Below are 11445 nucleotides of genomic sequence, written 5' to 3'. Positions count from 1 at the left end.
AGAGGGGGAGAATCACCTCCTTTGACCCGGATACTAAAACCTTGGAGCCAGGAGTGGGGGTGAACCCTTAGCAGTCACTTACAGGAGCCACCGCTGCAGCCCCTCCCTTGCTTACCAGCAGAGCTGGAGTCCAGGGAAACCTTCAGCAGCTCCTTAGAGCCCCTCTCTGCTACCAGACAAACCCACCACACAAAATCACAACAGCTGATCACTTCTACATTGGGTAGAAAGTGTCTGTCCAACTGCAAATGCTCAGCTAGCAGCAGGACATCCAGATTGTCCTTGAAATGTCACATTAGATGATTTGTACTAGAAGTCATTCACTTCTTTGAGGTTCTGGCTGCTGATATACTGCTACCAGCTGAGTATATGGCATTACAAAAGAGAACAGCATTTTGCACCTCAAACCTCTCAACTTCAAAGGATTTAAACTTTATAAACAGAGACATAGCCTCAGTTGAGCAGCAAAGAAAGCAATTTATGTAAGCAGAAAGTCTGGAACAAATAATTAAAACATGAGACTAAACAAAAACATTTGTGAGTTTGTTGAAACAACTTTGAAATATAAACTCATTTTTTCTGTGTATATTTATTTGCACTTTACCTAAGGGTACCCTCTGAGCATGTTATTTCTTGCTTGTGTTGCATTTGGAAGTACATCAGCGGTCACCACTGCGGCACTCACTCTGCAGGCCCTTCTCACTGCACACCCATGCCTCACCCCAGAGGCAGCCTAGATATGCCCCACGCTGTGACAAACCTCTCTTCTGGTGTGCAAACTTTTATTCTGAACATCCAGATGAAAACCTGCAGTAGCACACATGCCATCCCTCAGCTCATCTCAAACCCACAGCTCCATAGCTCCTTTTTCTCCTGTAAGTTGTTGCAGGATTTCTAATCAGTAGTTCCCACTACCCCAAAAAATACTCTTCATTTTAGCATCTTCCATCACAGCCCAGTGAGCCACAGATCATGGCAACGTGCCACAGCAGTTGCAGTTGGGAAAGACATTACTCACGTCTTCTCATCCTGCAGAGGCTGAAGCAGCCCCTCAGGGGACTGCAGGGTTTGCACCCAGACAGATAGGCAACTGCAGTTTTTGTCTGTCGGGAGTAACTGACAGCAGCTCATCGCCTTTCAGCGTAACTGAAAGGAAACCGCAGGACAGTTTGTTGCAAACACTACTGCAATGCTACCTGCTCCTCACCTGAATTTAGCGGTGTTTCGTGGTCTCTGGCTCCCTTAGTGTGGTTATCACGGAAAAGGCACCACCGAAGCTGCCGGCGCTGGTGTCACGGCAGGGCCCGACTGCGCCATGGGCGATCGCATGGTGCCACCTCGTGGGGAATGGGACAGTGGTGAGTCCCCACCACCGCCTGAAGCCTGGCTTTGGGAGCATGAGGCCTCCCCAAGGATCCGGGGTACAGGAAGATAAGGGAGCAGGTCATGAACATCTGCCACAGGCACCTGCAAGCAGCGACATGTGAGCTGCTGGGACTGCAGTGACAGTGTGACATCCACGCCCTGCTTGGGATCAGTGATTGAATGGGACAAGTGAGGGGGGAAATAATACACAGATCATTTGGCAGGGAGATACAATTCATCCAGCAAAGCAAAGACTTGACCCAGTCCTCCACTAGACCGGCAGCAGGGCCCCCCCAGCGCCTCGGCACACCCCAGCTGAGTTGGCAGCTCGGCCCAGAGCTGCCAGGCCAGCAGCAGCGCTGAAGAACAAACCAGTGGGCAGGGGAGGGAGAAATCATACTTCAACTTGTATGGCAGCAATTTTTCACATTTTTAATATATACATGTCTAATATTAGTTACTCTGGGATGGCTCAGCTGCTTTAAAATGAACCATCTTCTGAATTGCTTTCAGATCAATGATTTTCACCAGCCGAAGACAAGGAAAGCATACCCATTTAACATCTAAATGTATTTAGAAAATAATTTGGGGCAGTTTCCTATCTCACAGTTGAAGTAGATTAGCTTTAGAAGTCAAGTCCCTTTCCATACACCGCAAAGCTGTGAGGCAGAGTTTATTGCTGTCACATGTATCATTTTGCTATGAAGGGGTACAAAATCCCAGAGCAAGGAAGACGCAAATGGGTGGTGGCACTCTCCAGCTCTTCCTGTTCTAGCCCATGATTTTGAAGCTGACAAAGACACCAAGGCTGCAGAAGGAAAATCCTCCTGTTAGCTGTTAGTGCTACAACAGGGCTTATCAGAGAGAGACAGACACCAAGGATCCTGCAGAAAATTAGATCTCGGAAGAGAATTATTAGCCAAGGCCAATTTCTGAGCAGTTACCCACAAACTGCCTTTGGGTGGTATACGGAAGCAGACAAAATACCCAGGAGCAACAGCCATGGGGCCACAGAGGGCTCAGGCCAGCCATCCACATGCCAAAGTCCTGCCAACCTTGCTGTGGTGTCCTGTGGTGCCACAACGGTCTAGGACAATCACCTATTAAAATTAGCTCTGGTATAATTAGTAGGAGCTGTAGTTGTGTATTTTCAGTATAGGAACACACTTGCAGTGCGGCAGGGCACAAGACTCGCAGTGCGCTAGAGCTCTGTGCCTCTTTAAACAAAGGGGAGGTGAGGGGGAAGAAAAAGCAGGAAGAACGCAATCCCAGAAAAATCTGTTTTTGTGGAAGATACTTTACAGAAGAAAACTTGAAGACATTGACCTCTTTAGGACTCATGTTACACCGCTCCAAGTATCCTGGCAGCAAAGACTTTCTTCTAGCAGAGAAAAGTATGCAGAGGACTGGTACCTGGAAACCAAAGCCAGCCCCATCAAGACACTGCAACCAGTGTTACTAACCACAGCAATTCTGCATGGCATAATATTAATCTTCCAGTCAAGACTGCAAGCCTTGATGGAAAGCAAATGTGCCTGTAAAAGCCACAGCCATGTGTAATACACCACTATAACATGCATAGTACTATTACTATTTCAGGCTTAACACACAGTACTCAGAGAATGGGCTGGTTTGTGGCAAAGCATCTTCCATTGGACCTTCCAGTCGACAAATTCCACTGACACATAGGAAGATGCTAAATTCTTAATGTAATTTCTGATCACACAGCAAGGAAGGAACTTTTCCTCAATTGTCCAGAAAAAAAAGCTGGAACTCCCAACTTTTCAAAAAGAAATTCAGAAATCAAACAAACAAACCAACCAATCCCAGTAAATTTACATTTTCATGTTCTCTGCAAATGGATAGAATAAATCAGACAATAGAACAGTCTCGAAACCTGAACCACTCTCCATTTCCCTGATATTTTAGATTCAGTACTGAGAGGCAAAGCATGGCACCACTACCCTGTTTCTTGCTGGCTGTATCTCTGAACAACAGCACAGCTTCTGAACACCACTGGATCAGACCCATTGCAAAGTGGACAGAATAAAACATCCCAAGTAAATGCAACAGGTTTCAGCTCCTCACACGCCTGCTTTCAAGTAAGTGTGCCAAGTTATATTTAAGAAAGGAACAGACTTTCTTGGTGGCAGAACTGTATTTAATTATTTTACATATACAAATTAAGAGAACACATACAAAATCACTGAAATAAGCCAAATCAGAACAAATTAATGTTTCAAAAATACTACAAAGAAAGATGAAACGGCTATAGTGGAAACAATAAAAAGCTTTTCAATTCCATTTTCTGCAAAATTACACTCTGAATACTACCTCATACACACAAAATGCAGCCCTCAGTGGAAAAAGCCCACTGCAGAATAGTTTTAAACCCACATATTATCCAAATGCAATTAAAGTAAATTCACATTTGAAGTGAGCCATCACATTTTATTTTTCTCTCCAGTAATAAATTATTGCTTAAAAACAATCACGTACTTTTTCCCACAAGCATTAATACTTTACAGCCTTAGTGATTCTAAACATGATGTCGTGAGGTTCCAAAATTTGTTACTGCTCAGGCACTCCACATAAAACATACCAGTTTATGCACACAAAATATGTTTATCTGATCAGCTGAGTTCTTTCCTTCTCTTGCATCAATGCCAAGAAGAAGATTTTGCTGCACCAATTAGGCCTTATGATTCCATGGTGACTAATTTTGACTTCTGCTGATGATGCATGAGAAGAAATCATAATCCAAGTAATACCCAAGATGGCCTGACTTTGCAGGACCAACAGGATGAAAAAGCAGTGACACTTATTTCTCACTCAAGCAAGCTCACTACACTCCTGATTATATTCTCAAAGTGCAAAAATAGGCTATTTATTGAGAACCGTGCTGTATTCCTCACAGAACTCAACCTCAGAGCAGAACCACACTTCAAGTTCACAGTTGCATAATAAAAAAGTCCCATGATTTTTTGACTAATTTGTGGTCTTATTGCCCAGGCAGAGCTCTGGTAGTGGGCTAACTCAACCTAAAGCAATTTACTTAACCCAAAAGTCAAATTGCTCCATTGAAGCAGGTATGGTAGAGTTCAGTTTTAAACACTGGTCTGAGACTACAAAGAAAAGGATTAAAGCAGAATTAGTTTTTAAAAACCCACAACCACACATAATTCTACTGGACAGACTTAAATTAAAACGGAAAAAAAATGTCTGAAAGTCTTATTGCAGACAGCCTGGAGAGCACTAGTTAGTATCATTTTTCAAAATGATGAGACAAACAACAGAATAGGTGTTTCTTAGCACCAAAGGAAATATGGTATTTCTCAGTTTATATCTAACCCCCAACTACAGAACACTTAGCTGTCAACTCCACCACCAATTCTAACACCTGAAACATCCAAATACAGTACCAAGGCTGCAGTCAGATGTGCTCTGGGTGACCACACTACTTCTTCCAAAATGCAATGGGACTCTACCAAATCAGTATGACAGTGTGACTACCAAGGTAGCTCAGTTAAAACATGTTTCAGTTCTTGTTTTGTGCTCTTAATCAATATTTTTCACTCTAAGTATAAAAAGCTGGACCAAGTTAAGTAAAAAATACAGCTCCACAGGTGCTACTCATAGGATCAGAAATGTTTGGGGTTTTTTTGTCATTCATTTTTCACAGCATCAAAGTTGTCCTGAATGGCAGGGCAAAAGGCTAGGACAGCTGGCCACAGTCAGTAATGACAATCTTTTTGGAGGGCCTTCCACTCTTGGAACCAAAGCTCTCAATTTTTTTCACAACATCCATTCCTTCCTTTACATGCCCAAAAACAACGTGTTTTCCATCTAGCCTGTAAAACAAATAGACAAAGGCAGTTTTACTTAAAACAACATAAAGACTGAACCAAGCTGAGCTCAGTGAAGGGATGTTAGCCAATCTTCATAGCTCTCACCTACTGATCAACTCTAGGCAAAGACACAACTGCTCTACAAGTGACATGAAATACTTTTAGCTCTGGACCTTAGAAGCATTTTGAGGGACAGCGGCCTTACTACCCTCACAGCCCTTCCTCCCTCAAGTAGCAAAAAACAATTTATTTTCCACTGTGAGTCCAGTATTTTGGAAATTAAAAAAAAAAAGCAAACCCCAACTGAATGAAACAAACAAAAGAACATCAACCCACAATAATACTAAGAAAATCCCGAACCCTCCAGATCCAGGCATTAATTCATGAGGTTAACATGCAGGGCTGAGAACCTACCAGTCAGTTTTTGCAGTGCAAATGAAGAACTGAGATCCATTTGTGTTGGGTCCCGCATTGGCCATTGAAAGAACACCTAGAACAGCAGCAGCAGCGCATTAGATTGGTCTAACAAACATGCAGTGGAGAATACAATTTTGTCCTGCACATTTAGATTAAAGATGGACAGACAGAAGATATGATGGTCTCACATTGTCTCCAAATTATTTCTAATCCCAACTTCTTGTCTTTGACTATTCCATCGAGCCCAGCCTCCTTTCCTTCCACATCAGGAAAGTCAGTAATGTAATTAGTTGTAGATGTACATATCCTGAATGTGATTAACATCAGGTAACTGATTAACATCAGGTAACCTCTACTGTGGTTCAACAGCAGCAGTAGTTTCATGTGATGAAGTAAGAATCCAAAAAAGAGAGACTATAGAATTCAGTCAGTTGTTCTTATGCATAGCTTTTCCCTTACTTTTTCTGTATTTGAGTTTACAAGGGCGTGCCTATATTACCTAGTAAATAAGAAATCCCAGATCGCTTTGTTTCACTTCTACAGTTATCACCTAAGTAAAAACTGGAAACTATTATTATGAAAGAGGAAAATAAAAGCTGTATTTTCACCTTTGCAGAATTTGTAAGTAAAAAAACCAAAACCACACCACTTTATTTTGCACAGTCCCTTTTATAGTAAGAGCATAAGAGCAAGAGTAGCAATGTCACCTGTTCCAGGCTGACTTATATTTGTACAGCAGTCTACACAAATAAGCACATACTAGGGACAATACCTTGTTAAACTTCCCCGATATTTCTGCACCTACCAAGTGCCCCACAAATCTATAAAACTCTTATTTTTTTCAAAATACATCTTCATAAACAATGCCTCATTATAGGTTAATGAAGTCATCAGAAGGTAGAAAGAATAAGTTTATTTACCAGGTCCTGTGTGCTTAAGTATGAAATTTTCATCCGGAAATCTACTGCCATAAATGGATTTTCCACCGGTTCCATTATGATTTGTAAAGTCACCACCCTGAAACAGAAATGGCTATTAACTCTACTAGCACACAAGCATTATTTTACATCAGAAGTGATGCTATTGAAAATATGCTCACTTGCTCTAATTTAAAAGTAATAAAGTCAGTAAATTTTCTTCAGGTTAAGAATGATTATGGTCACATGAAGATTAAAAACCATGTAACTAAATGAAGATACAACAAAGCCAAAAGTAAATTTCTGCTCCAGATATTGCTGGTATTCTCCAACTGACGTCCATAACTCCAACAACCACCTTTCAGTGTTACTGGCTTTGCTCCCAAATGTGATGCAACAAAGGCAGTAATTTTAAGAAACACCTCAAAGGCCTCAAAACAATATCACCCAAATTCATTACCACAGGCAAGACCTGAAAGTGTTTTTCCCCCCTTTCTTCCTTCCTTCCTTTCTTTTTCTTTCTTTCTTCCAACAGGTATAAACACTGGTCAGGATCTCCATTATTACTATTTGTTACTTCAAGATTTTGTGATGTATTTTAAACTTCCCTCAGCTCCATGCTGCTGGTTGCAACAGAGCTGACCACCTGTCTTAGACACAAAAAACTCAACAACCAAATAAACCCCAGCCACAGCGACTCCCAAAGGTGGCTGCTAAACACTGCTTCCAGCAATGTGCCATCTCTTCTCCCAGAAGCGACACCACCCACGACGGCAAAGAACTCACACCTAACAAGTATTTCAAGTGATGTTCATCCTCCCATTCTCACCGTGAATGATCTATTACAGGTGGTGTTACAGCTACTCCTACGCAGTCCCAGAAGCATGTATGCTCTGCATACTGTGTGTCACACTGAGGCATCTGAATTGCCAAGTCCCCGGTGTGATGACCTTCAATTAGAGGATACCAATTGCCTGAGTCATATTAACACTCCATCTCAACAAGTGGAGAGGCCTCTACTGTTTCCTCTCACTTTAAAATATTTGAAACCTATGACACTATTTCCACTTCAGTGACGACTTCCAAGTAATTCCTAAACATCAATTCATCATCTCACCATACCAGAGAGTCAACCACCTAGTATCCTCATTTCGGGTCGATTTGTGGGGACAAACAAGGAGACAGGGAGAACAGACTTACACAGAACTTCACAAAACAGTGGCAGAACTGAGAGTAGGATTTCCCGTTTTCTTATATTGATGTATTTCTGACCCCAGCAAGACTTCCAAAACTTTGCCTCCTTGTCAGTATCACAAAACCCTAGTTTACATTTCAAAGGCAAGAAAAATAGCTCCTTTACAGCAGGCCTGTCCCCTTTCTCTTCTTAGAAACAGGCTCTCTTTTTCTGACAGCTTAAAAAAAAAATTATGAGGGACAACCATCACACTAATCAGTTCAGAAATAAAGCACACTTACTATAACCTTCATCTTAAATTTTTTTACAGAGCTATTCTACAATGCAATGCTGTCGAAACGTAGCTTCTTTTAAGGAGAGCGAGGACCACCAGGAATCCTACAATCCAGTGCACTACAGCAGCTGAAAACCTGCTCATCTGTCAAGCACAGTAGAACAAAAGGCTTCAAAAAGGCTTTTTGTGTTTGTTTTTGTTGTTGCTGCTGTTTAATAAAAAAAATTGCTAACATGCATGGACTTTAATTCAGAATTTTGAAAGATTCATCCTTTAAATCAAAACAAATCCATTTCAGGTGTGTCATCCCAAAAACCTACCCCAACCAAACTTCTGTTTCTCTCCTCCCCTCCATATTAGGGAGATATTCAGAAAAATAAACAACTTTTTTTTTTTTAATACATTCTCTATTGTCAACAGATTACTCTACTAGGAATAATGGACATGTTTTCTTAGCTCACTTTGAACACAAGGTTGATTGTCATTCCACCCACAAATGTTTCTCCCAAACAAGTGCAATTTTGCCAAATATGCCCCACACTAAAGTACACTGCTATACAAAAGCAAAAAGCCTTAAGCCAGTTTTGTTAAGACAGTCCACACATAATTTATTTGTACAAAAGATGTGCTAAGCAAGAGCCATAGCAAAAAAGATCAGAAATGCAAGTCACACTGTCACTTTTATAGTTAGCAAAGGTTAGACCAGAGACACTTGAAGTGTTACTATTCTAAATGGTTCTAAAAATATACAAAGAACATACAGATAAATTTATTAGCAAAAGTGAAAAAAAAATTACCTGGCACATAAATGAAGGAATCACTCTGTGAAAAGTGGATCCTTTATACCCAAATCCTTTTTCACCAGTACAAAGAGCTCTAAAGTTTTCTGTTAAAATAAAGCATAATGTTGCCATACATAATGCACAATATAATCAAATACAACTAGATTAACTATGTCCCAAGTTTATACACTTCAAAAATTTTACAGAATCTTTAAGGTATTATTGCTTTATGGGTTGTTCCATCATTTAAAAAAAATCTCTGTTACAAAACTAAGGAAATAAAGCCTATTTAAGCCTCAGAACAGGGTACAAACACAGCCCTTTTCCATCTCATCTCCCTTTTATTTTGCTGTTATATCTTAACTCCAACCCCCCTGCCTCCCCAAACCCACCATTCTGGAGTCAAAGATTCCATTTTCTGACTTCTATGCCTTTGCTCTCTATAGTAATTGTGGGGGGTTTTTTGTGGGTTTTTTTTGTTTCTTTGTTTTTGGGGTTTTTTTAAGGATATTAATCTACTGGGAACTGAAAGAACAGTACAAGTTTTTCAGAACCACTAAGCAAGCAGATGAGGAAGGAAGCAGATGATGAAACACAAAAACTTTGGAACATGAGTGCACTGATCAGCTAGTGACAAGGAAAACAAAACCCTACACACTCTTTGGAAATTCTAAGAAACGCCATCCCTTTGGTTTAGCCTTTCCCATTTGCTTCGGGTTTGATTTTAATGAAAACTAATGTGATTTTGATCCTATTTATTCACCCCTAATAACCCAACACACAGACTGTACTGTCTTGGCCCAAATTACAAAATGAAACTATCTGAAATAAAATAAATTGTAACTCCTCACTAGCACTGTTCTGACAAAGTCCATACCATATTTGTCTATTTAATAAATGGGGATGGAACATGGAAATAGTTTCCAAAAGGTAACAGAATAGTCTTGTTCCTGGAAAATCACAATCTAAACCTTAAATATTAAAGTGTGAAGTTCTCAAGATGCTCCCTTACCTGCTGTCTTTGGAACCACATCAGCTTTCAGCTGTTAAAGGAAAATAAACATACAAATTAGTAAGTCATCTTTTTCATACACGCATAGAAAAGCTACTATACCAAAGGCCAATACAAGTGAATTCTCTTCCCAAGGTGATGAGCTATCTGAAATCACAAGCCACCTAAAATTCCAAGAACACCTTAAGACCTTCCAACCATTTAGACAGTAACCAAACATACTCCCTCAATGCAAATTTTGGCCAGTTAACGAAGAACAACTTGAGCAGTGTCTAATGATTTCATTGACCAACACAATAATTTAGCAATAACTAAGAATAGTCTTTACAATGGACGCCAGGGATCAAAGCCCACTTTGGATACAACTGGAGAGATCGGTCTCCCTAGCACAGAGCTATCCATTGAAAACCGCAGAAAAGGCGAAGAAAAAAGAAAGTGTAAACTATATATCAAAACCGACCATTGATGCCACATACACATTTATTACCAACAACAATTAATTATTTTGATTGGTATACATCTTTTTACTAATCTTAAAAACATGTGGTATTATAATTGCCTGGAAAAAGTGACGTAAAAACAGCCCTACCAGGTCACACCAAAGTTTTATCTTGTGACACAACCTGACAGTGGCCAGCAGCAGACACCTAGAAACAGCACAGCTGCGCCAAGAAGCTAATGTTCCTTCCCTAGGATGCTTTCCTTGGATGCCTGCAATTTGCAGCTGAATCTAACCACAACTTAGCCAAAGATTCAAGGCAATGCTGCAAAACATTCAGATTTTCTGTAAACTGGGCAAGCTAAAAATCTTTAGCATGGAAATGAAATGCTGCCACAAGAAATACAGTAACATTAATACTATTCTTTATAATACCACCCAGCTATTTACTAAATCTCATTGACAAATAAGGAACTCACATAGAGATATTTTTACCTACAACTCCCACAAAGGCTACCAGCTGACAACGTTAGACTCAGTAATGCCCAATTAATTTATATGCTCACACTTTCAATGAAGAAAAATTAATTGGGCTCTAGCCTGAAGGGAAACCCTTTTGGAGAGAACCTTTATGAACTGCATTTGAAAAAAAAGCCTCTATTGATACAGACCCAATGCAGGTGCCGGAGGCAGAAGGCCACACTGAATACCCTCTGCAGAGAGCAATCCAGCTGAGCAGCGTTCCCTCAGCAGGTGCTGGAGCACAGCCCTCAGCCTTGCCTTCCCACGCACCTCGTGCTTATCCAGAGGCACCTGCCCGGCCCTAGGGATACATGTGCACCGCAAGTACAGTCGCAGCACTTACGGGGCTTTTCGTAAGAGCGGAGTATGCCGCAGTTCTCCTGTTCAGGCCTTCTTTAAATGGCCCAATATTTCAGACACTGAATGTTTAACGACACAGGCAGGCAGGAGCTGGCTGCGGAGTGAGCTGCCTGTCAAACAGAGCTGCGCACACCTTGCGTGGCACATGCAGCAGGAAGCTCGAAGGGGCAGTACCTCACACAACCAGAGAGTAAGAATCAAACAAGAAGCACTCAGGGGAAAAAAAGACAGGAAAAAGGACGATGAAGCCTGAAGAGTGGCTGCAGTCCTCCACGGCGCGCGGCCCCAGCAGCAGCCAGCCCAGGGCAGGGTCC

The 11445-nt window shown here is 41.1% G+C and overlaps 1 protein-coding gene across 1 annotated transcript; it reads right to left on the bottom strand.

Annotated features, from left to right (window-relative positions):
• Window positions 1–4912: 4912 nt before the first annotated feature.
• Window positions 4913–9841, bottom strand: LOC104459346 (peptidyl-prolyl cis-trans isomerase F, mitochondrial; the record flags this gene model as incomplete). The annotated part of the gene is made up of 5 exons (XM_010084507.1): window positions 4913–5216; window positions 5628–5703; window positions 6551–6647; window positions 8814–8902; window positions 9811–9841. Coding segments are annotated over 5 exons (429 nt in total), but the record flags the coding sequence as incomplete, so codon positions are not given.
• Window positions 9842–11445: the final 1604 nt, after the last annotated feature.

This window comes from Pterocles gutturalis, unplaced genomic scaffold (genome assembly GCF_000699245.1).
Source record: "Pterocles gutturalis isolate BGI_N339 unplaced genomic scaffold, ASM69924v1 scaffold53140, whole genome shotgun sequence".
Classification (NCBI taxonomy): domain Eukaryota; kingdom Metazoa; phylum Chordata; class Aves; order Pterocliformes; family Pteroclidae; genus Pterocles; species Pterocles gutturalis.
Note: the sequence above shows the minus strand (reverse complement) of the source record. Positions and strands in the feature narration are given on the sequence as shown.